Source organism: Eubalaena glacialis, chromosome 16, assembly GCF_028564815.1.
Source record: "Eubalaena glacialis isolate mEubGla1 chromosome 16, mEubGla1.1.hap2.+ XY, whole genome shotgun sequence".
In the NCBI taxonomy this organism is placed as follows: Eukaryota; Metazoa; Chordata; class Mammalia; order Artiodactyla; family Balaenidae; genus Eubalaena; species Eubalaena glacialis.
The window spans coordinates 85,050,831-85,071,874 of NC_083731.1; the positions used below are offsets into that span (position 1 = coordinate 85,050,831).

The 21,044-nt window shown below is 43.9% G+C and overlaps 1 protein-coding gene and 1 pseudogene across 1 annotated transcript in view; one reads left to right on the top strand and one right to left on the bottom strand.

Annotated features, from left to right (window-relative positions):
* The window catches only part of FLT3 (fms related receptor tyrosine kinase 3), a 52,611-nt gene extending 40,484 nt beyond the window's left edge, over nt 1–12,127 (top strand). Inside the window, exons 20-24 of the mRNA XM_061170932.1 lie at nt 3,023–3,145; nt 4,981–5,092; nt 5,410–5,509; nt 5,970–6,075; nt 12,005–12,127. Coding sequence (XP_061026915.1) covers nt 3,023–3,145; nt 4,981–5,092; nt 5,410–5,509; nt 5,970–6,075; nt 12,005–12,127 — 564 coding nt within the window. The remainder of the gene's footprint in view (nt 1–3,022; nt 3,146–4,980; nt 5,093–5,409; nt 5,510–5,969; nt 6,076–12,004) is intronic.
* Nucleotides 988–2,868, bottom strand: LOC133076656 (large ribosomal subunit protein eL29-like; annotated as a pseudogene).
* Nucleotides 12,128–21,044: the final 8,917 nt, after the last annotated feature.

The window sequence follows — 21,044 nt, forward strand, 5'->3', positions numbered from 1 at the left end:
TGCTCTTCTCTGACATTTCAGACGTCTGCTGCCTGTGAACCGATTTCAGCCTTTCGTCTGGCTACTTTCTGTCCTCGTTTTCTTCCCTTCCACTACTTCTCTTTATTTCCCCAACTTTTTCCTCTCCTTTTCCCTTTGGTCTCCTAGTCTCTTCCTCCCTCTCCTCCACTGCCCTCTCTTGGCCTCCTCTCTCCTCTTTCTCCCTGAATTTGGAAAGAATAATTTCAGCTGTATTTTCTTTTTCTTTAAAAATGTACAGTCTCCAATATAATGTATTACATCAATTATATCCCAGTTTTAAGAAAAAGATTAATGTGAAATAAATCAATAGCTTTGAAGAACAGGAAAAAAATTCTATTCAGGAGAGCAACCAAACTATGAATCAGGTTAAGATAAACAAGAAACACGTAAGATATGTTTCTTTCATGAAGAAACCTGTGAAACTTGATTAAAGGGCAAAAAGGAAGACCTGAATAAATGAGTTCTGTTTTGTTCATATAGGAGAGATTGACCATTTAAAAAGAAAAGTCAGTTCTCTCCAGATTAATCTGTATATTTCTCACAACCCCAGTTAGAATCCCAAGGTTTTTTTTTACTCATGGCAATTGAAAGTACATGTTGCTGTCTTTTCTTTTTTCTCTCTCCCTTTCTTCCTTCCTTCCTCCCTCCCTCCCTCTCTTCTTTCTTCCTTTCTTTCTCTCTCTTTTCTTTCTTTCTTTCTTTTCTTTCTCTTTCTTTCTTTCTTTCTTCCTTCCTTCCTTCCTTCCTTCCTTTCTTTCTTTCTTTCTTTCCCTTCCTTCCTCCCTCCCTCCCTCCCTCGCTCCCTCCCTTCCTCCCTTCCTTCCTTCCTTCCTTCCTTCCTTTTTACTGACAGGTCCTGCCTCAGGTTTATTTGTACCAATAGCACAGGAGGACACCAGCCCCGTGCAGCCAGCAGCCCAGGGGTCACACCAGTCCTTCTGTTTCCACATTGGCAGATAAAGGCCTCTACTCTGGAGCCTTTATGGGGGCCTCGGTATCTTTGGGAGCCTGAGCTGGAGCCGCAGCTGCAGGTGCAGCCTTGGCCTTGGTTTGAGCCTTGGCCTGGGACTTTGGCCGGCAGAACCAGAGACCCTTGGCGATGCGGGAACGTTTCTTGAGCTTGGGGTGGGCAATATAGGCAAGCTGACTGAGCTTGTGGCTGCTCCCTTTGGGACCTTGGGTTTGGCCTCCTTGGGCTTTACGAGCGCCTTGACAGCCTCAGCAGTGCACTCGTGGCCCTGGCGTTGTTGGCCTGCATCTTCCTCAGGCCCTTCTTGCTGTGCTTCTTGGCAACGCGCATGTTCCTCAGGAACTCAGGGTCCACCCCCTTAAGAGATAGTTGTGATCGGGGTTTCTTGATGCCATTTCCGTGCCATTTTGGGGAGTGGCTGTGCATGCTGTGGTTCTTGGACTTGGCCACGTCTGCACCGGTGCCCACAGATCCCGAAGCACCTGGGACCGAAGAGAAAGAGCTGCCGTCTTTTCTTTTCCACAGTTGGGCGTCCTCGTCCTTGCTCAACAGTGAAAAGAATCACTGTCTCAGAATCCTTCCCCACCCCGGTCCCCGGGCACTTTCCTCTCCTCGCGTTCCCTGCCAGCTGTTGGAGTATGTCTCCTCTCTCACCTCTGCGTCTACAGTGGCACTGTCACCAGTTTCTTTACAGATGTTGAAGCCATCTGCCTAGACCGTCCAGCCCTGTTGCTGCCTTGTTGCTGCCTGTTGTTAAGTAAATTCTCAAACTACTCACGATTGGAGGTCAAGGGGCACTGCCTTTTCTCCCCCTGGGCTTGTGATAAGAATGTTTTGAAGTATATCTGGTTTCTTGGAACTCTCTCCCGTTTTCCCTTTAGGCCGTCCCCCCCCCCCACCCCGTTCTCTAATTGCGTTAAGCGGGGGCTATTTTTCGCTGCGGTGCGCAGGCTTCTCATTGCGGTGGCTTCCCATTGTGGAGCACGGGCTCTAGGCGCGCGGGCTTCAGTAGTTGTGGCCCACGGGCTCAGTAGTTGTGGCTCGCAGGCTCTAGAGCGCAGGCTCAGTAGTTGTGGCGCACGGGCTTAGTTGCTCCGCGGCATGTGGGATCTTCCCGGACCAGGGCTCGAACCCGTGTCCCCTGCATTGGCAGGCGGATTCTTAACCACTGCGCCACCAGGGAAGTCCCTGTTCCTTTTAAAATCTTCCTCCGTGGAGTTAATTTTCTTGCCAAACCACTCGAGTTAAAGTCACGTCACCTCTCAATTCAGGAAGTGTTTCTAATTCCACTTTAGTCAACCTCCCCAAACTTCTAGTATTTTCCCTTTTTTTTTTTAAATTTATTTATTTATTTTTGGCTGTGTTGGGTCTTCGTTTCTGTGCGCGGGCTTTCTCTAGTTGCGGCAAGTGGGGGCCACTCTTCATCGCGGTGCGCGGGCCTCTCACTGTCGCGGCCTCTCTTGTTGCGGAGCACAGGCTCCAGACGCGCAGGCTCAGTAGTTGTGGCTCACGGGCCTAGTTGCTCCGCGGCACGTGGGATCTTCCCAGACCAGGGCTCGAACCCGTGTGCCCTGCATTGGCAGGCAGAGTCTCAACCACTGCGCCACCAGGGAAGCCCCTTTTTTTTTTTTTTTTATATTACGCCATTTTATTGCCAAAGGTATTTTCCCATCAGAAAAGACATTGTCTCCACCCCCCAGAGAAGAGTGCTCTGAAAACCCCTTTAGAGGCCCTGCTGCTGTGTCTCTTGTTTATAGCAAGATACGCACCTTGCTAGGGTTGACCTGCTTTCTCAGAACCCGGCCCCTTTGGCCTCTGGGAATGTTCCCTACGCAGCATCAAAGGCTGAAGAATTGTTCACGCACTTAGTTACACATCGTGATGATTGCTCAGGGCCCAGTAAAGATAAGACACCTGAGGAACTACAGTTCCATCATCTGTAACTCCTACTGAACTTGAAACGAGAAGAAAGATTGTACTCTGTGATAATATACATCATGGTAAATAACACTCCCAGTTTGTTCCTTCTAGTGTGTTCACAGAGACCTGGCAGCCAGGAATGTCCTTGTGACCCACGGGAAAATGGTGAAGATCGGTGATTTTGGACTGGCTCGGGACATTATGAGTGATTCCAACTACGTGATCAGAGGCAATGTGAGGCTGCTGCTTCTCATGTAGTTTTATCCTGTTATTTTGTGTTTTTGTCATCACTAATCTAAACACCTGCACTCACTGTAGTGCATTTGTGATTTACGTTAACCTCAGAAAACTTCCTCCCAGCAGTTTGCTTTCTTATGCTTCCAAGGTTTTTCTGCAGCTTCACGGAAATATTCCATCTGTAATAAAAGTTGAGCAAAATAGCATCACACCTATCAATTAGGGGCCTTTGAGTGCAATCCACACTTCTAAAAAAAATCTCATTACTTAAAACTTACTTCAGTTCCTTAAGCTATAAAGTGACTATTGAGTTATGCTTTCAATTATGGGAATAGGTAATCGTTACAAGACAGCATTCTAAAAATACAACATGTAAATTAAATATTAAATATACATTTTAAAAAGGCACAGTATTTAAGTCAAATGTTAGTTAATGAATATTTGCCATCCTCTTACTGTTACACAGGGAGACCTAAAACATCACTGAATCTACTTGTTAAAAAAACCTAAGGACACATGTGTCACTTATAAGAGAACTACTAAAAATACTAGATGATAAAATTCTGTATAGTTGAAAGAGTATGGTTTTTAAGAATTACAATGCCTGGATTTAAGCCCCTGTTCTTCTTTTTGGCTGTTCATTTTTGTGATTTCTCTCTGCTTTATTGCCCCTACTTGTGAAGTAATAATAATAACAAATGCTGGTATTGTGCTTACCATGTGCTAAGCGCTATTCTAAGTGCTTTACGTGTATTGACTCATTTGGTCCTCAAAGTACCCGTTTGTGGTTGAGGAAACTGAGGCACAGAAAAGTCACTTGCTCATGATTACACAGCACATGGGTTAGAACATGAATGGTCTGAGCCCCACGTCTGTGCACGAGCATGATGATACAGTGTTTCCCATGAGGAGTATTCACTTACCTCATAGCGTTTATGGGAATAAACCAACCAAACTCCGTTGTCCAATACATGTTGCAAATCACATTAAACTGTGTTCCCACTAGAATCAAACACACAGCTGATTTTGGATCTACGCTTCCCTCATTGTAGCTGCGGTCTTAAATAGGATGAACTAATGGCTATGAAGTTTCTACCCTACTAGCTGGTGGTTTCTTAAGCAGGAAAGGGAATTCCATTTGGAACCACAATTAATCCCTTTAATTAATCAAATTAACTAGACTAGCCTGCTTGATTCTCCCAGCTCATCCTTTTGAATAGGATTTAAAACAGGGTATCTTTCTTGAGCTTTGATTTTACTTGGCAGATTAAATGTGCACCGTTAAGGGCTCTCAATCCCTGAAAAAGAAAATACTACAAAATGCTCAGCTCCAGGAACCTCTCCGTCCCTGTGTCTTGATTCTAACCTGAGGCTGTACTAATTCAAAACTCCCCTTTCATGCTGAGAATTACTAAAGCCACAGAAACCCGCCTGCTGTCATTTCTGGAAGCGATGACGTATGCTCCCCCCATCACATTCTTGTGGATGGCATTTCCACTAAAATTCTTCCAAGAAATGCCTTAACAAAATACTCCACTTACCTCTGGGGAAGTGCCTGGCTACTTAGCAGGAAGTGAGTGTCTACTGTGAAACTTACCAATGCCAAGTGCAAGCTTGAGTTTTAAAGAAATAAAGTTTGTTTGTTTAAGGCTACTATGTTACAATATTAATTTGAAAGTGAAAAAAAGGCCACTTGAGGAATATGATTTTCTCAAGGAAGCATTAAGTGTGGCCTTAGGGAGAGAATAAAAGTGATCACCTAGCTAACGAGAAAAGAAGGAATGCTTGTACGTGGAAAATCCACCATTGATCTCTGCTTGGATTTTACACAGGCCCGTCTGCCTGTGAAGTGGATGGCTCCTGAAAGCTTGTTTGAGGGGATCTACACAATTAAGAGTGATGTCTGGTCATACGGAATATTACTCTGGGAAATATTCTCGCTTGGTAAGACTTGCAGGTCCCTGAGCCCTGGGCTTCTGCATTCTGCCCCCTCTGCACTCCTCCCCCACTCCTAAGTCAAAGGGTGGAAGAAATGCCATGACCCAGAGCCCGCCTAGTCTTACTTCTGTTGCAGCCTGAGCCCCTTTATTTTTACATGCTGGTGTCCGTTGGTCTGTCCTGCCTGCCAGAACGTGGCTTCTCCTGCCCAGCACCACACAGAGCTGGCCCAGGGAGCCACAATCCATCGTGTTTGCCAATTGAGTGAATAATAAACAACTGAAGGGTGAGTGGATGGTTATATGGTCTCTTGTTTCTCTCAGGTGTCAATCCTTACCCCGGGATTCCAGCTGATGCTAACTTCTACAAACTCATCCAGAGTGGATTTAAAATGGATCAGCCATTTTATGCCACGGAAGAAATGTAAGTTTAAGTCAGACCGTAAAGTGGCTGAAATCGGAAATTTACAGCCTGTCTAGTTCCAAACCCATGAGAAAAAAAGTAAAACTCTTTAGTATGAAGTTCCCATGATTCCTCTTAAGAAAAGGAAAGAAAAGCAAAGAAAGGAAAAGAAAAGGAAAGGAAAGAAAACTCTTCCTTTTTGTTTCAGGGATTTCTGAACATAACGGAACGTTTTCTGGGTTTCAATTCCTTTACTTGAGGGACCCTTCTCCTGAATTCTGGTCCACACTGTATTTGTCAAAATGCATCATCTAATTTGTCCTTTCTCATATGAGTTCAAAATCTAGGCTAGTACTTGCCTCTGGACAAACATGCCATAAACAAGTATCTCCATAGCAATAAATGGTGCTTCGTTAAGTGGAAAGTGACCCATTTTGCTTCATTCAGATTTCCTATCTTGCTCCTTCTGTTGTCTTTACAGATACTTTATAATGCAATCCTGCTGGGCTTTTGACTCAAGGAAACGGCCATCCTTTCCTAACCTGACTTCATTTTTAGGATGTCAGCTGGCAGATGCGGAAGAAGCGGTAGGTAGCAGCACAGCATCTTATAAAGTATCGTTAGGAAGGAAAGAACTCTGTAACTCAGAACACTCATTGCTGATTTCCTAAGTGCCAAAGGTACCAAGTTGCCTTCCTCATCACAACTGGTCTAGGTTGCTCTTTATAAGTTGTATGGGGTCAAACTCATAATTCTAAACTCAAAGCAAAGGGCCACCCATCCTTCATCAATATAATTAGATTAAGAAAAGCATTCAGAAAATTAAAGCTGCTCTTGTCCTGGAAAAAAAAAAAAAAAAAGTTGTATGGGGTTAGATATACTTACGGATAAGTGTTTTTAGGGGGACAGAAAAAAAGAAAAACTTTTCCTGAAGATTTTAGCCAATTGATTAAGAAATTAAATGCTTTTAAGTGACCAGTGCAGAGGACCAAACAAATAAATAAACCATAATCCCTGACCTCCAGAAGCCACTGACTTTACCTAATTCAGCATGAAGGTTTTGTGGGGAATAATCATACAACTCAATCATGTAATAGAGTGGAAAGAGCATTGACCTGGAGTCCTGAGAGCTTAATACCAGTACTGGGCCTTAGTTTTCTTACCTGTAAAATGGGTTGCTAAGCTAGATGACCTTTGAGCTTTGGGAACTGGGAATTACTTTGCTGACTCTCACCCTTAACAGTACCACCTGATGTAGTTACAGGAGCCATCCCCTAGACCAAGTGAACAAAGGAACCTGGAACTCCCAATACCTTGGTTCAAATCTTGGCTCCATTGTTTGCTTCTGATATGAGTTAATTAAGTCACTTAATCTTTGGGGGAGGGGGGGTCTCAGTTTCCTTATCTGAAATATGGGATTAACAAATCTTCGTGGATTTGTAAGGAGTAAATAAGGTGATGTATGTGAAAAGACTTAGCACATGGGGAACACTTAGCAGGTGATAAATGTTAGTTAAATATGAACTGAGTCTTTAAATGGATTGTCCGTCCTCTTTTTCTACATTATGAGGAGTCCATTTTCAATTCTGTAGTCTTTCCAGAGACCTGTGTGGATGGTATGTGTCTTCTCCTGTTATGATTTTTTTTTTAATCACATATGGAAATTCAGTATTGTCAGGGAATTAGGACAAAAAGGAGAGATGGAAAGCCCCCAGGGGACTCACAGGCTACAGAGCAGATGACTTGTAAACAGTTAAGGACACTGTAAAATAAACCGAAAGCAGGGTTTTATAGAAAAACAAGTAATGAGTAATTTTTACCTGTTGGGCAGTTGGGTGTGGCTCCACGGCGGTGTTATTTGAGCTGAGCTGTGAAGACTGAGTAGATTTTGGCTGCTCACTGGGGGGTGGGGGTTAGCAGGATGCTTCAGGCTGGGTGAGTAATATTAATAAAGGTTCAGAGCTGAGAAAGTAGAATGGAAAATAATGGGTTGTAACGAAAGTATAGGGTGAGTGGGGGCATGTGGAGGAAAACAAGACTGCAGAGCTGGTGTGACCAGCATGGAGGGTCCACGGCTGCTGAGGTGCCCTTGGCTTTGTTCAGGACGACGTTGATCGGGCCAGAGTTCCCCTTTCACATCCCCACACCCACAGGACGTCCCAACCCGCTTCCCTCTGTTCGAGGGGCCTCAGAGGTATCAGCGATGGCTGAATTGCAAGATCCCCGTGGATGAGGATTCAGCTGAGGGCGTCTGTGCTCCAGGACCATCCTCCACGTTTTCCCCAGTCTCCTCTGCTCCGTGCCCCTCGCGATGGAAGGTTCTTTTCCCTCCCGGTATCAAAGGCGCTGAGAGCAAGCTGAAACACCTTTAGCTACGTTAGAGGATGGGACCCCTGGGGTGAGATGAGCACCCCAGGAGGAGCCCCTTACTCCTGCAGGTGCTGTGGGCTCAGTCCAGAAGCCTGGGAAGCAGACACTGGGTTTCGGTCCCCACTTGCCGCTTGGCTGGTCACCTGTGAGGCAGGCACATCCTGCACAGCGATGCCAGGCAGCTCCACCCACAGTGGGCAGGCCCCTGCCCCTCCGCCTCTTCTCTTCACATCTCCTAACATGTCATGTCCAGTCTCTTGGGTGGGAAAACAGGCCAGCATGCCTGGCGCAATCTTTCCTTGCACCCACGTGAATGGTTTTTGTAGAATCTCTCTCTCGGCTTCATCACAGACCAGGAAGGAAGATGGCTCTTGGAGAACAAGTGAGACGGGGAGGGAAACACATCTAGAAATTGCAGGTTAACACTTTAGATCTAACCCAACCCTGATGGTATGGAGTGAGAGCAGGGAGGTCATTGAATAACATGCTAAGGCATTATTCAGACACTGATGAACCAATGAGATTTTTAGAATGGACAGACATGCTTCAATATCTGTCTTTTATAAAGACCCAGATCACTATGTATGGTGACGGATGTTAACTAGATTCTTGGGGTGATTCTTTTGCAATATATACAAATGTGAATCACTGTGATGTACACTTGAAACTAATTTCAAGTGTAACAACATGTCGATTATACCTCAATAATAAAAAAAGAGCCTGATCAAATAGTTTCCCCTCTCCAAATTCTCCCCTAACTTCCAATTTTAGGTTCCTTCTTCTGAATCCCCTAACACTTTGTCTATCCCTCTACATGAAACTCAAGTCATGCTGTGTGATAGTTTTGCTTTGTGGGTCTGTCTGCCTCATCACTAGACTTGATCCATGAGGGCAAGGATGATGTGCTCTCATCTTTACATCACCTGATGTCACCCCATAGTCTGGAGACAGTAACTGGCTATTAAATAAATGAATGAATGTCAACGTGAGAGTAGGTTAGTGACCACATCTGTTTTGTTCGCCATGGTATACGCAGCTGTAGCATCATGCTTAGTTCTCTCAGCTATAAAATGTGTTGCTAAGCTACATGATCTTAGGGGGTACTAAGCAAATATTTCTGGATGGAGGGAAGGAAAGGACGCATAAAAGTACATTTAGGAAAACAAAGGCAAAAGAGCGAAAGTAAGGACACCAGTTAGGGTAGTTCCCTGGCGGTCCAGTGGTCAGGACTCGGCACTTTCACTGCCAGGGCCTGGGTTGCATCCCTGGTTGGGGAACTAGGATCCTGCAAGCCTCGGATGGCAACAGCAACAGAAAAAAAGGAGGACACCGGTTAGGAGGTGACTGCAGCCGGAGAGGTGAGCAGACAGGGAGTGAAGGGATGATGCAGTGGCAGTGGGATGAGGGAGGGACAGGCATGTCTTCTGCTTCCAGAAAGGCGCCTGAACTCATGCCATCTCTCTTCTCCTATCAGCCCCTATAAATTATGGGAAATATATACATTTTAAAGATAGAACTGGGGCTTCCCTGGTGGCGCAGTGGTTAAGAATCCGCCTGCCAATGCAGGGAACATGGGGTCAAGCCCTGGTCCCGGAAGATCCCACATGCCGCGGAGCAACTAAGCCTGTGCGCCAAGACTACTGAGCCTACGCTCTAGAGCCCGCGAGCCACAACTACTGAGCCCGCGAGCCACAACTACTGAGCCCGCGAGCCACAACTACTGAAGCCCGCATGCCCTAGAGCCCGTGCTCTGCAACAAGAGAAGCCACGGCAATGAGAAGCCCGCGCACCGCAGTGAAGAGTAGCCCCTGCTCACCACAATTAGAGAAAGCCTGCGTGCAGCAACGAAGACCCAACGCAGCCAAAAATAAATAAATTTATTATATAAAAAAAAAAGATAGAACTGAGGCCATAATGGCCTCTGAAAGCAAGAAGGAGATCTTTGTGGACCAGAAATTGTGGAAAATCCCCGAGACAATGAAAGCAGTCAAGACTGAAGAGGGAAAGCCCAAAACAGAGGCTTCTTTGAAAAAACAAGGCAAAGTGCTTTCCTAAAAGTGTGGGAAGAGGTATAGATTCTACAGAAGCTCTGCGGTGGGAGCAGCCACACTGTTAAATAAACACAAGAATAAAATGGGTGTTAAATATGTAAGTATAACCACTGGTGAAGGAGAAATATAATACATAATCTCAGATTCAGCAGAGAAGAAAAAAGGGACCCTAGAAAACATGATCAATCTAACAAAATGGAAAAGAGAGAAACAAAAAGAATTCATGACAATAGAAAAGACAAAATGGCGAGGATTAGTAAGCTCATTTAAGAAAGAGAATTTCGGGCTTCCCTGGTGGCGCAGTGGTTGAGAATCTGCCTGCCAATGCAGGGGACACGGGTTCGAGCCCTCGTCTGGGAAGATCCCACATGCCGCGGAGCAGCTGGGCCCATGAGCCACAATTACTGAGCCTGCGCGTCTGGAGCCTGTGCTCCGCAACAAGAGGGGTCGCGATAGTGAGAGGCCCGCGCACCGCGATGAAGAGTGGCCCCTGCTTGCCGCAACTAGAGAAAGCCCTCTCACAGAAACGAAGACCCAACACAGCCATAAAAATAAATAAATTAATTAAATAATTAAAAAAAAGAAAAAAAAAAAAAGAAAGAGAATTTCGGGCTTCCCTGGTGGCACAATGGTTAAGAATCTGCCTGCCAATGTGGGGTACACGGGTTCAAGCCCTGGTCCGGGAAGATCCCACATGCCATGTGCCACAACTACTGAGCCTGCGCTCTAGAGCCCGTGAGCCACAGCTACTGAGCCCACATGCCACAACTACTGAAGCCCACGTGCCTAGAGCCCGTGCTCCGCAACAAGAGAAGCCACCGCAATGAGAAGCCCGCGCACCGCAAGGAAGAGTAGCCCCCGCTCGCAGCAACTAGAGAAAGCCTGCACACAGCAACAAAGACCCAACGCAGCCAAAAATAAATAAATAAATTAAATTAAATTAAAAAAAAAAAGAAAGAATTTCAAAAGTGGGTATGAACCATCTTCCACATCTCGGGCTCTGGAGCCCTGGTAAGGCTCTGGATAAGAGTGTTCCCGGACCCAGAAGATAGGAGTAGGAATAAGTAAACCTTTCTGCAGGGTAGGCTGCTGATGTGACTCACAATTCAAAAGTGCGTCCTCTCTGGTCCAGCAATTCCACTTCCCTCATTTATCCCAAAGACAGACAAGGTCATGTGTGCACTTTTCAGTTTATGTGATACAACCAATCCATCAAAAGTTTAACTATGGTACATCAGTACTGTGGAACCCTAGGCTGCCGTTAAAAAGATGAGACGTGCCCATGTGTAGTAAATAGTGAAAAGATGTAACACATGTAACATATGAGCAACATATTTGTAATTCAAAACAAGGTTCTACAACAGAACCTACAGTCCAAGCCTCCCGACACAAAATTGTGTATGAACAGCAAGCTAGCTATAATGGTGACTTTAGCTTTTTTTTTTTCTATATATCTTTCTATATTGCTTAGTTTATCTATATGAATGTGTATTAACTCTATAATGAAACAAAAAAGTAGAGCTGTTTTCATTTTGGACAAAAATTTTTAAAGTCACTAAACTCCCAAGGGAAAACCCAAGAAATCAATTCTCTGTATTTACTGCATAAAGAACAGATCTTTTGGGGGGCCTTTCTCTGAGTTTTTTAAAATTTATTTTATTGAAGTATAGTTGATTTACAATGTTGGGTTAATTTCTGCTGTATAGCAAAGTGAGTCAGGTATACATATCTATACATTCTTTTCCATTATGGTTTATCACAGGATATGGAATATAGTTCCCTGTGCTATACAGTAGGGCCTTGTTGTTTATGCATTCTATATATAAATGGCCTTTCTCTTTTATGGTTTTTCTGCATGGCCTCAGGATTTCTAGATTGAGATTTTACATCTAAAAGAAGAAACAATAATGAAATAAAATATTTGACTATGACTTGATTTCTCCATTAATAAAAGGATGAAATTTGCTTTGTCAATTAATATGTAGAATATCCTCTAAGATCTATGCATAATAAAAGTAACAATTGCCATGTAGGCATGTGACACGTAAGTCTTCATCAGATGGTAATCAGTGTCCTGTTTCTTTCCCACATGCAGATGTATCAGAACATGGATGGCCATGTTTTGGAACGTCCTTCTGTTTACCAAAACAGGCGACCTTACAGCAGAGAGGTGGACTCAGGGCTACCCTCTCCACGGGCTCACGTTGAAGATTCCTAGAGAAACAATTTAGTCCTTAAGGACATCATCCCCCCGCCTACCTTAAACAGGCTGTAGATTACCAAAACAAGATTAATTTCATCACTAAATGAAAATATATTCTCAACTGCTGCTTTGCTGGACTTTTCTCTAGAAGCTCTCTGTATTTACTCTTGTTTCCAAAGGGACTTTTGTAAAATCCAGTCATTCTTTGCACAAGGCAAGAAGAGCTGATAATTAACTTTATCGGAGCATCTACCTACATCCACAGGCCTTCCCAGGCTGGCTTGAGTGAAAATTGTGTACCTGAAGTATAGTATATTCTTGTAAATACGTAAGACAAAAGCATTTTGCTAAGGAGAAGCTAATATGATTTTTTAAATCTATGTTTTAAAATAATATGTAACTTTTTCAGCTATTTAGTGATATATTTTATGAATGGAAATAAAATTTCTACTATAGAAATGTTCGTTATTGAATTGTTTACATGGTAGATTTAGGGTGAGACTTAACTGGAGTCATGAACCTACTGAAACCATGTCAGATGTTTTGTTTGTGCCTGTGTGTTTTTTTCCTATGGTGATGGCTAATTCCTTTGTCATATTTTTGAAAGGCTCCATGACTCCTGCCCCAGACTGTGTGAAGAACAGCTGGTGTTCATGAGCTTTACAAAAAAGGTGTCATACACTGTGTAGACTTCCAGAGCCTACTTTCTTTAAAAAAAAAAAAAAAAAACCTACATTATGCTAAGATTCACTCATGATATTACACGGAGCTATGAATATACAATTACTACTATTTATTCATTTTCACATGATATTTGAAGTTTTAGGGGTTGGGTGGTATAATGGGTTCACAGGCGTTCCTCACTGTATTATTATTATTTTTAAATTAATTAATTAATTTATTTTTTGGCCGTGCCGTGAGGCATGAGGGATCTTAGTTCCCCGACCAGGGATCGAACCCGTGCCCCCTGTATTGGAAGCGCGGAGTCCTAACCACTGGACCACCAGGGAAGTCCCCCTCATGGTATTATACTTAATAACATAATTTTTGTATGTACCAAATATGATATTTAAAAGGCGATATTTTCTTAGGAGGGATGGCATTTATTTTATTTTTAAAATTTATTTTATTGAAGTATAGTTGATATACAATGTTGTGTTAATTTCTGCTGTACAGCAAAGTGATTCAGTTATACATATATATACACATTCTTTTTTATATTCTTTTCCATTATGGTTTATCACAGGATATTGAATATAGTTCCCTGTGCTATAACAGTAGGACCTTGTTGTTTATCCATTCTCTACATAATGGTTTGCATCTGCTAATCCCAAACTCCCAATCCAAGGAAGGATGGCATTTAAAATCCTCTTAGGGGAGCAGGTAGGGAGGGAAGGATTGGGTGTTTGGGATTAGCAGATGCAAACTATTATGTAGAGAATGGATAAACAATAAGGCCCTACTGTTACAGCACGGGGAACTATATTCAATATCCTGTGATAAATCATAATGGAAAAGAATATGAAAAAGAGTATATATATATATATATGCATGTATAACTGAATCACTTTGCTGTACAGCAGAAACTGACACAGCATTGTAAATCAACTACACTTCAATAAAATTTAAAAAATAAATAAATAAAAACCTCCTAAGGGAAAATGAAACTAGACCCTTTTAAACCCAGCTCTTACCACAGGTTTAGTTTGGGTCAAGTTGTGTCCCTGACATAATGACACATTTTAAAGCGTTGCTGCTACCACCTGGACAGCCCCTGCCGCCGAGCCCTTGTAGGAATCTTGCCAGTAGGTGGCGCCCTGGGACTACTGTTTTCATTACCGCAGCCAGACTCCAGGACTCCAGCCTGTCTCTGGACAAATTGTAAGAAGCAGAATTAAAGAAAAGGCCAATCAGTTGATTAGAAGGAAAAATAACTCTCTATGCAGACAACGTCAATTCATTTATTCACCAACCGTGGGAATGATGGTGCATTTTATGTGCATTATTTACACATTCCCGACTGTGATGGAGCAGCCTGGGGTCAGATTCTTTCCGAGCACCTGGTATTTACCACTCTATTCTACACCATGCATTCATCTGCGCAGGGAATGCGCTTTTGAGCTTCTTCTTGGAGCACCTTCTCTGCTTAATGTTATCTGAGCCTGGACTGGCTTCCTATACTGAAAACAAAGACTGTTTCCTAGAGATTCCCAGAATCTCTAGAAATTAAGAATTTCTTAATTCAGAATTTTCTTCAGAATTAAGAAAAACACCCTGAGGGGCTGGCCTGCAGCAGGGAGATACCCGCGTGACCTCTTATCACAGCTGCAGCCCTTCTTCTCCCACCACCGCCGCTTGTGTTCCTTCCTGATCGTGCTTCTCTCTCCTCAGCTCTACATGAAGGACCTTCTCAGTAACAGATTTGTCTGAACTCGCCTGCCAGGCCCACTATCGTTTTTGTCAAAAATAAACGATGTATCAGAATTCACATTTGCTACTGTCTGTGCCACAATCACCATCAGCAACAGAAAAAAAAGGAGGGGCTCTTATCCCCTAAAAAAACACATCTTTTTAGCTCCAGGAGACCCAACGTGTATTAAATTTCAAATTATCTTAAAGAGGCAGAAAAGTCTTTGATGATTTTTTTTTTTGCACTAAAATATACATAATATAAAATTTACCACCTTAGCCACCTTTTAAATTGAGGTATAGTTGATTTACAATGTGTTAGTTTCAGGTGTACAGCAAAGTGATTCAGTTGCATATATATGTATACTCTTTAAAAAATTTTTTTTATATTGGGATATAGTTGATTAACAATGTTGTGTTAGTTTCAGGTGTACAGCAAAGTGATTCGGTCAGTTATATATATGTATATATATTCTTTTTCGGATTCTTTTCCATTATAGGTTATTACAAGATATTGACTATAGTTCCCTGTGCTGTGAGTAGGTCTTTGTTATCTATTTTACATATAGTGGTGTATATATCTTAGCCATTTTTCAGTGTACAGCTCAGTGGCATTAAACACATATACACTGTTGTGCAACCGTCACCACCATCCATCTCCAGAACTTTCTCATCTTCTCAAACTGAGACTGTCCCCATTAGATACTAACTCCCTATTCCCTCTCCCCCCTCCCCCAGCCCCTGGCAGCCCATCCTACTTTCTGCTTCTCTGAATTTGGCTCCTCTCGGTACTTCATATAAGTGGCATCGTGCAGGATATGTCTATTTGTAACATAAGGTCCTCAAGGTTCGCTTGGGTGAATTCTTTAGATTGTATTGATTTGTTGATAACACACTATATATTCCAGAGCTGTGCTGAAGGCTTCACATGGATTTATCTCATTTAACAAATTGTCAGGTAGGAGCTTGTTCTGTGGCAGTTTAACGGTGAAACGGAGACGTAAGCCTAAGAAGGGTTAAGTCACTTACTTAGATCCGCGGAGACACTAAATGCAGGCCTGACCCGTCACCCACGCTGGCCACCTCCTCACCATCTCACCGTCGACTTCAGCCCTCTGGCCTCCTTCTGCCAGGACTTCATCTTGCTTTGGCTCAGTCCTCAGCCAATGAAAGGAGTCTGGTAACAGCAAGATCACACGAGTTCCAACTCCCAATTTGCCTCAAATTAAAAATGCATGTGTAGGGACTTCCCTAGTGGCGCAGTGGTTAAGAATCCACCTGCCAATGCAGGGGACGCGGGTTCGAGCCCTGGTCTGGGAAGATCCCACATGCCGCGGAGCAACTTAGCCCGTGCACCACAACTACTGAGCCTGCGCTCTAAAGCCCGTGAGCCACAGTTACTGAGCCCGTGTGCCACAACTACTGAAGCCTGCATGCCTAGAGCCGGTGCTCCGCAGCAAGAGAAGCCCGCACACTGCAACTAGAGGAAGCCCACGCACTGCAGCGAAGACACAACACAGCCAAAAATAAATAAATTAATTAATTTTTAAAAACGCATGTGTAGGAAAGCAATTTGCCTTCCTGGTATCTTATTGAGAAAACTTCTGCGTAAGCTCTGCTTGTGAAAAGTTAAGGGCTATAGTTGAAGGGAGCAGATACTTGAAAAATGTTTCAACTAAAAAAACTAAATAAAAATTTGTGCCTATTTAAGAATTTTCTCTATGTACTGCTAAAGGTCTCTTAAAAGAAAATTATAATGAAGTCTGATATAATATATTCAGCAGCCAAAACATAAGAATCATAGCTTGTATGGTTAAACACAAATTACGAGGCTACAACTCTATATCAATTAACGTAAGAAAACAATAGCTTTATCGATACATAATTCATATACCATACAATTCGCCTGTTGATAGTGTACGATTCAGTAACTTAACTTTTTGCTTGGATGAAAATTGCCTGACCTCTGACCACCTTACATTTCTTTGATTTGACTGGGGAAGAGTCAAACAAGATTAATTGACCCCCAGAGGGCTTCAGTGGCCTGGCTTGCCAGGTTCCCTATCAGGAGTTTAGTTAGGTTTTTTTTGCTGGATGTTGCTTCTATATCCAAGACTATTTAATACCTTAACCTTCTGTGTCTCAAAGGTTCCTCTGTTAGTAGTGGGCTATTTGGAGTTCCTACTGTTATGCAATAGATAACACAGAATAAAAGGTTAGGTTCCTGGTCTCTGCCCGAAATGCAGTCCTGTCAGTGGCAAGGCCCTTCCCACCGTGGTATCAGCATTTCCACGAGCACAGGAGTTTCCACTTGCAAATTCAGATGTCTATCGCTCCTGCAGCTCTCAGAGGAACTGAGAACCGCCAGGCTCCAGGCCCAGGCTGGCCGCCTTGGGTGAGGGAGACCGTCCACATGCAGAATAAGAGGAGAAGGTAGGTAAGGGTCGCACAAAGAGGGAGGGGGCCCCTTCTCCCTCGGTTTCTGCTCTGCCTTCTGTTCCCGCTAATCTGCTCATACGAGAGCCCGGGACCAGGGAGGGAGTAAGGTTGGGGGGGAGGGGCTAGACAGACCTCGCCTCTTCCCCACGGTTCTGTTCTGAATTGCGATGCTGCACGGTCAGTGCTGGAATGAACCGAAGCTGAGGGAGCTGGTGGAGGGAGAAGGGGAAGAAGTGGACATTGGCTGTTAACCGGGTCTGCGGAAAACCTGCAGGGACGGGAAAGGGCTGTGTTTTTTTGCTTTTGTTTTAAATTATTTATTTTATTTATTTATTATTTTTTGGCTGCGTTGGGTCTTTGCTGCTGCGCGCGGGCCCCCTCTAGCTGTGGCGAGCGGAGGGCCACTCCCCGCCGCGGTGCGCGGACCCCTCATTGCAGGGGGCCCTCCCGTTGTGGAGCACGGGCTCCAGGTGCACGGGCCTCAGCAGTTGTGGCACATGGGCTCAGTAGCTGTGGCTGGCGGGCTCCAGAGCGCAGACTCAGTAGTTGTGGCGCACGCACTTAGTTGCTCCGCGGCATGTGGGATCCTCCCGGACCAGGGCTCGAACCCGCGTCGCCTGCATTGGCAGGCGGACTCCCAACCACTGCGCCACCAGGGAAGCCCGAAAGGGCTGTGTTGACTCTGGTGGCAGAAGGGGAACAGAAGAACACTCTGTGGCTGGTCCATTGCAGAGATTGTGCACAATGTTATATTGGCCGACACCTCTGCAGTGCTTTGTAACAGGAACACTTTGGTACATTAATTCACTTCATCTTTGCAAAAATCCCATGAGGTCAATACTCTTTTTAGCCCCGTTTTACAGACAAAGAAATTGAGGTGCAGAAAAGTTCGGTAACTTGACAAATGCCAGTTGGTAGGTGGCAGAGCCTGGGCCAGAGCTCTCCCGGGTCCATGCCCTCCACACTGGGCTCTTTGCCCGAAACTGCAAACACACTACAGGATCCAGTGTGTTTTCACATACCTATGTGAGGTATACGATGTGCAAGTGTTAATCTTATATCTATACCTTTTTTCATATTTGAAGACATGGCCTATAGTGGTGGTACTTCTGGCCCCAGATTTACCCCCTTTGAAAAGCAAATTTCATCAACTTCTTTTCTGTCAGTCCTTCAATCATGACCCTTTGGCCCAGGCAGTCAGGGTGAGACCTGGGATGGGAAACGTCACAGAGTTAGGACAAAATCTGTGGCTGCTGATAGATTGTCACCTGCTTCTCACAGACTGTGCGGTCCAATGTGACTGATTTATTAATGCTAATGTGGTTGCCCTCTCATTGAATTATTTTTTCTTTTTTTTTATTGGAGTATAATTGCTTCACAATGGTGTGTTAGTTTCTGCTTTATAACAAAGTGAATCAGCTATACATATACATATGTCCCCATATCTCCTCCCTCTTGCGTCTCCCTCCCACCCTCCCTATCCCACCCCTCTAGGTGGTCACAAAGCACTGAGCTGATCTCCCTGTGCTATGTGGCTGCTTCCCACTAGCTATCTATTTTATGTTTGATAGTGTGTATATGTCAATGTTACTCTCTCACTTCGTCCCAGCTTACCCTTCCCGCTCCCCGTGTCCTTAAGTCCATTCTCTACGTCTGCGTCTTTATTCCTGTCCTGCCCCTAGGTTCTTCAGAACCTTTTTTTTTTTTTTAGATTCCATATATATGTGTTAGCATACGTATTTGTTTTTCTCTTTCTGACTTACTTCACTCTGTATGACAGTATCTAGGTCCATCCACCTCACTACAAATAACTCAATTTCGTTTCTTTTTATGGCTGAGTAATATTCCATTGTATATATGTACCACATCTTCTTTATCCATTCATCTGTTGATGGACACTTAGGTTGCTTCCATGTCCTGGCTATTGTAAATCCTCTCATTGAATTTTGATTCAGATGAAAGCCAATGTGGAGTTAGCATGGCTTTTGGAAATATGTTTGCATTTTCAGTTCTACAGGGAAATAGCAGCAATATCTTAAAATTTTAAAATTCTGACCCCTCCTTTTCTTTGACTTTATCTTCCACAGTATTTATTTTATTTTATTTTTTTAATTGAAGTATAGTTAATTTACAATGTGTTAGTTTCAGGTGTACAGCAAAGTTATTCAGTTATATGTATATATGTATATTCTTTTTCATATTCTTTTCCATCATGGTTTGTCACAGGATACTGAATATAGTTCCCTATGCTATACAGTAGGACCTTGTTGTTTATCCCATTCTATAGATAATAGTTTACATCTGCTGACCCCAAACTCCCAGTTTTTCCTTCCCCCACCCCCTCCCCCTTGGCAACCACAAATATCTATGTTCTCTATGTCTTCTTCCACAGGATTTTTGTTTTGAGTATACATAAAAGGTATCAGGGTGAGAAATTTAATCTGTGTGGTCATCTGGTCAACTAATTCACCCCATGGTGTTTATTACATGCCTCCTGAGGGCTCGGTTCTTGGCACCCAGGACACAAGCAAACCAGACACACTGTCTCCAGGCTCATAGAATTCACTGTGGCTGAGAGGTGATACGAAAATAAATACAATAAGCAAGGTGATTTCAGATAAGGATAGATATATTCAGGAAGAAAATAACATATAACGGTGTCTGGGCGACAACCGAGAATGGGGCAGAATGATTCCTTAGACACTGCTTCTTGTTGAGTGAGAGTTTATTAGATACTTATTGTGTGAAGCATTTGAAATGCAGAGAAAGAGTAAAACATGCTACCTGTTCTCCACAGCAGTAGCAACAAGACGGGACATGGAATTTCAAGCGGGTCAACTTGTGACCTGCCTGGGTTACCAGGGAAAACTTCCCTGGGATAACATTGACATTAAAATGCTAATGGCACCAAAAGTCTATCCGGCTTGAATGCTAAGAGTGAATATGGCCCCTGCCAGCTTAGATGGTGGGAAGAGTTTGGATGGACACCCTTACCCCTTTGCAAGACCTCTGCTCCCTGGATTAGACCTTAAGCCTGTGTTTGTTGATTGCACAAGTACTCTGGATCGGCTTCTCCCAGAGGCATTTAAAACATGCCAAGCTGGTGTTGCATAAAAAAACAAGCCTATGCATTCAGCAAATATAACCCGGCGAGCAGAGACGCGTCTCTCACTCACCCGGAGGGGAGCCCAGGTCCTGCTGCCGCCAGTGGAACACAGGCGATGGACATTGAGAAGGTCAACTCCATGGACTTTGGAGAATTTGTGGATGTGTTTGGGAATGTCGTCGAGAGATGTCCTCTGATTGCAGCCGCCGTTCGGTCCCAGCGCCCGTTCTCTGACTTGGAAGATTTAGAGCAGCACTTTTTTGCCTTTACCGATGCTCTTCCACAGTCAGGTAAGGCTTTGGTGTTAGACACTGAGATTCTCAACAGAGGGATTTCAGATATGCTTATCAAAAAAAACTGGCGGGGGGGTCATGTGGCTTTTTTTTTAGTTTTTAATTTTAAAAAATTTTAATAGTTTTTAAAGGTTACTTTCCATTTAATTATTACAGAATATTGGCTGTGTTCCCCGTGTTGTACACTACATCCTTGATCCTATCTCACGCCCAATAGTTTGTACCTCCCCCCCACCCTATATTTCCCCCCAGTGGTAACCACTAGTTTGTTCTCTGACCTGTGAGTCGGCTTCTTTTTTGTCATCAAAATGTTTTTAGATATTTGAGCCCAGTTGCTTATCACTGGTATATATATTTAGCTCTCTTTGCTGTAAGGGTCAGTAAGTTCCTTCAGACTCTGTGAATGAGAATCAAGCCCTTGCAGTGTTAAGCGGAAAGTAGAGTGAAAGAACGTTCCTTGGCTCAGGTAACGTGGCTGTTAAATATTAAAGCTACGGGGTCACCAGGAAAGAGGAGCAGACAGCGGTCTCCCCAGGCCTCGCGGCGGCTCAGGGGCCAAAGGTCAGGCTGGGGGCCCACCCTCTCGCCGTGTGTTCGCTTTGGGAATGTCCTGTATGCAACAGAGAAGACAGCGCCATATCAGACTATCTCAGGAGCCCAGGGGAAAGAGCAAACGGCTGACATT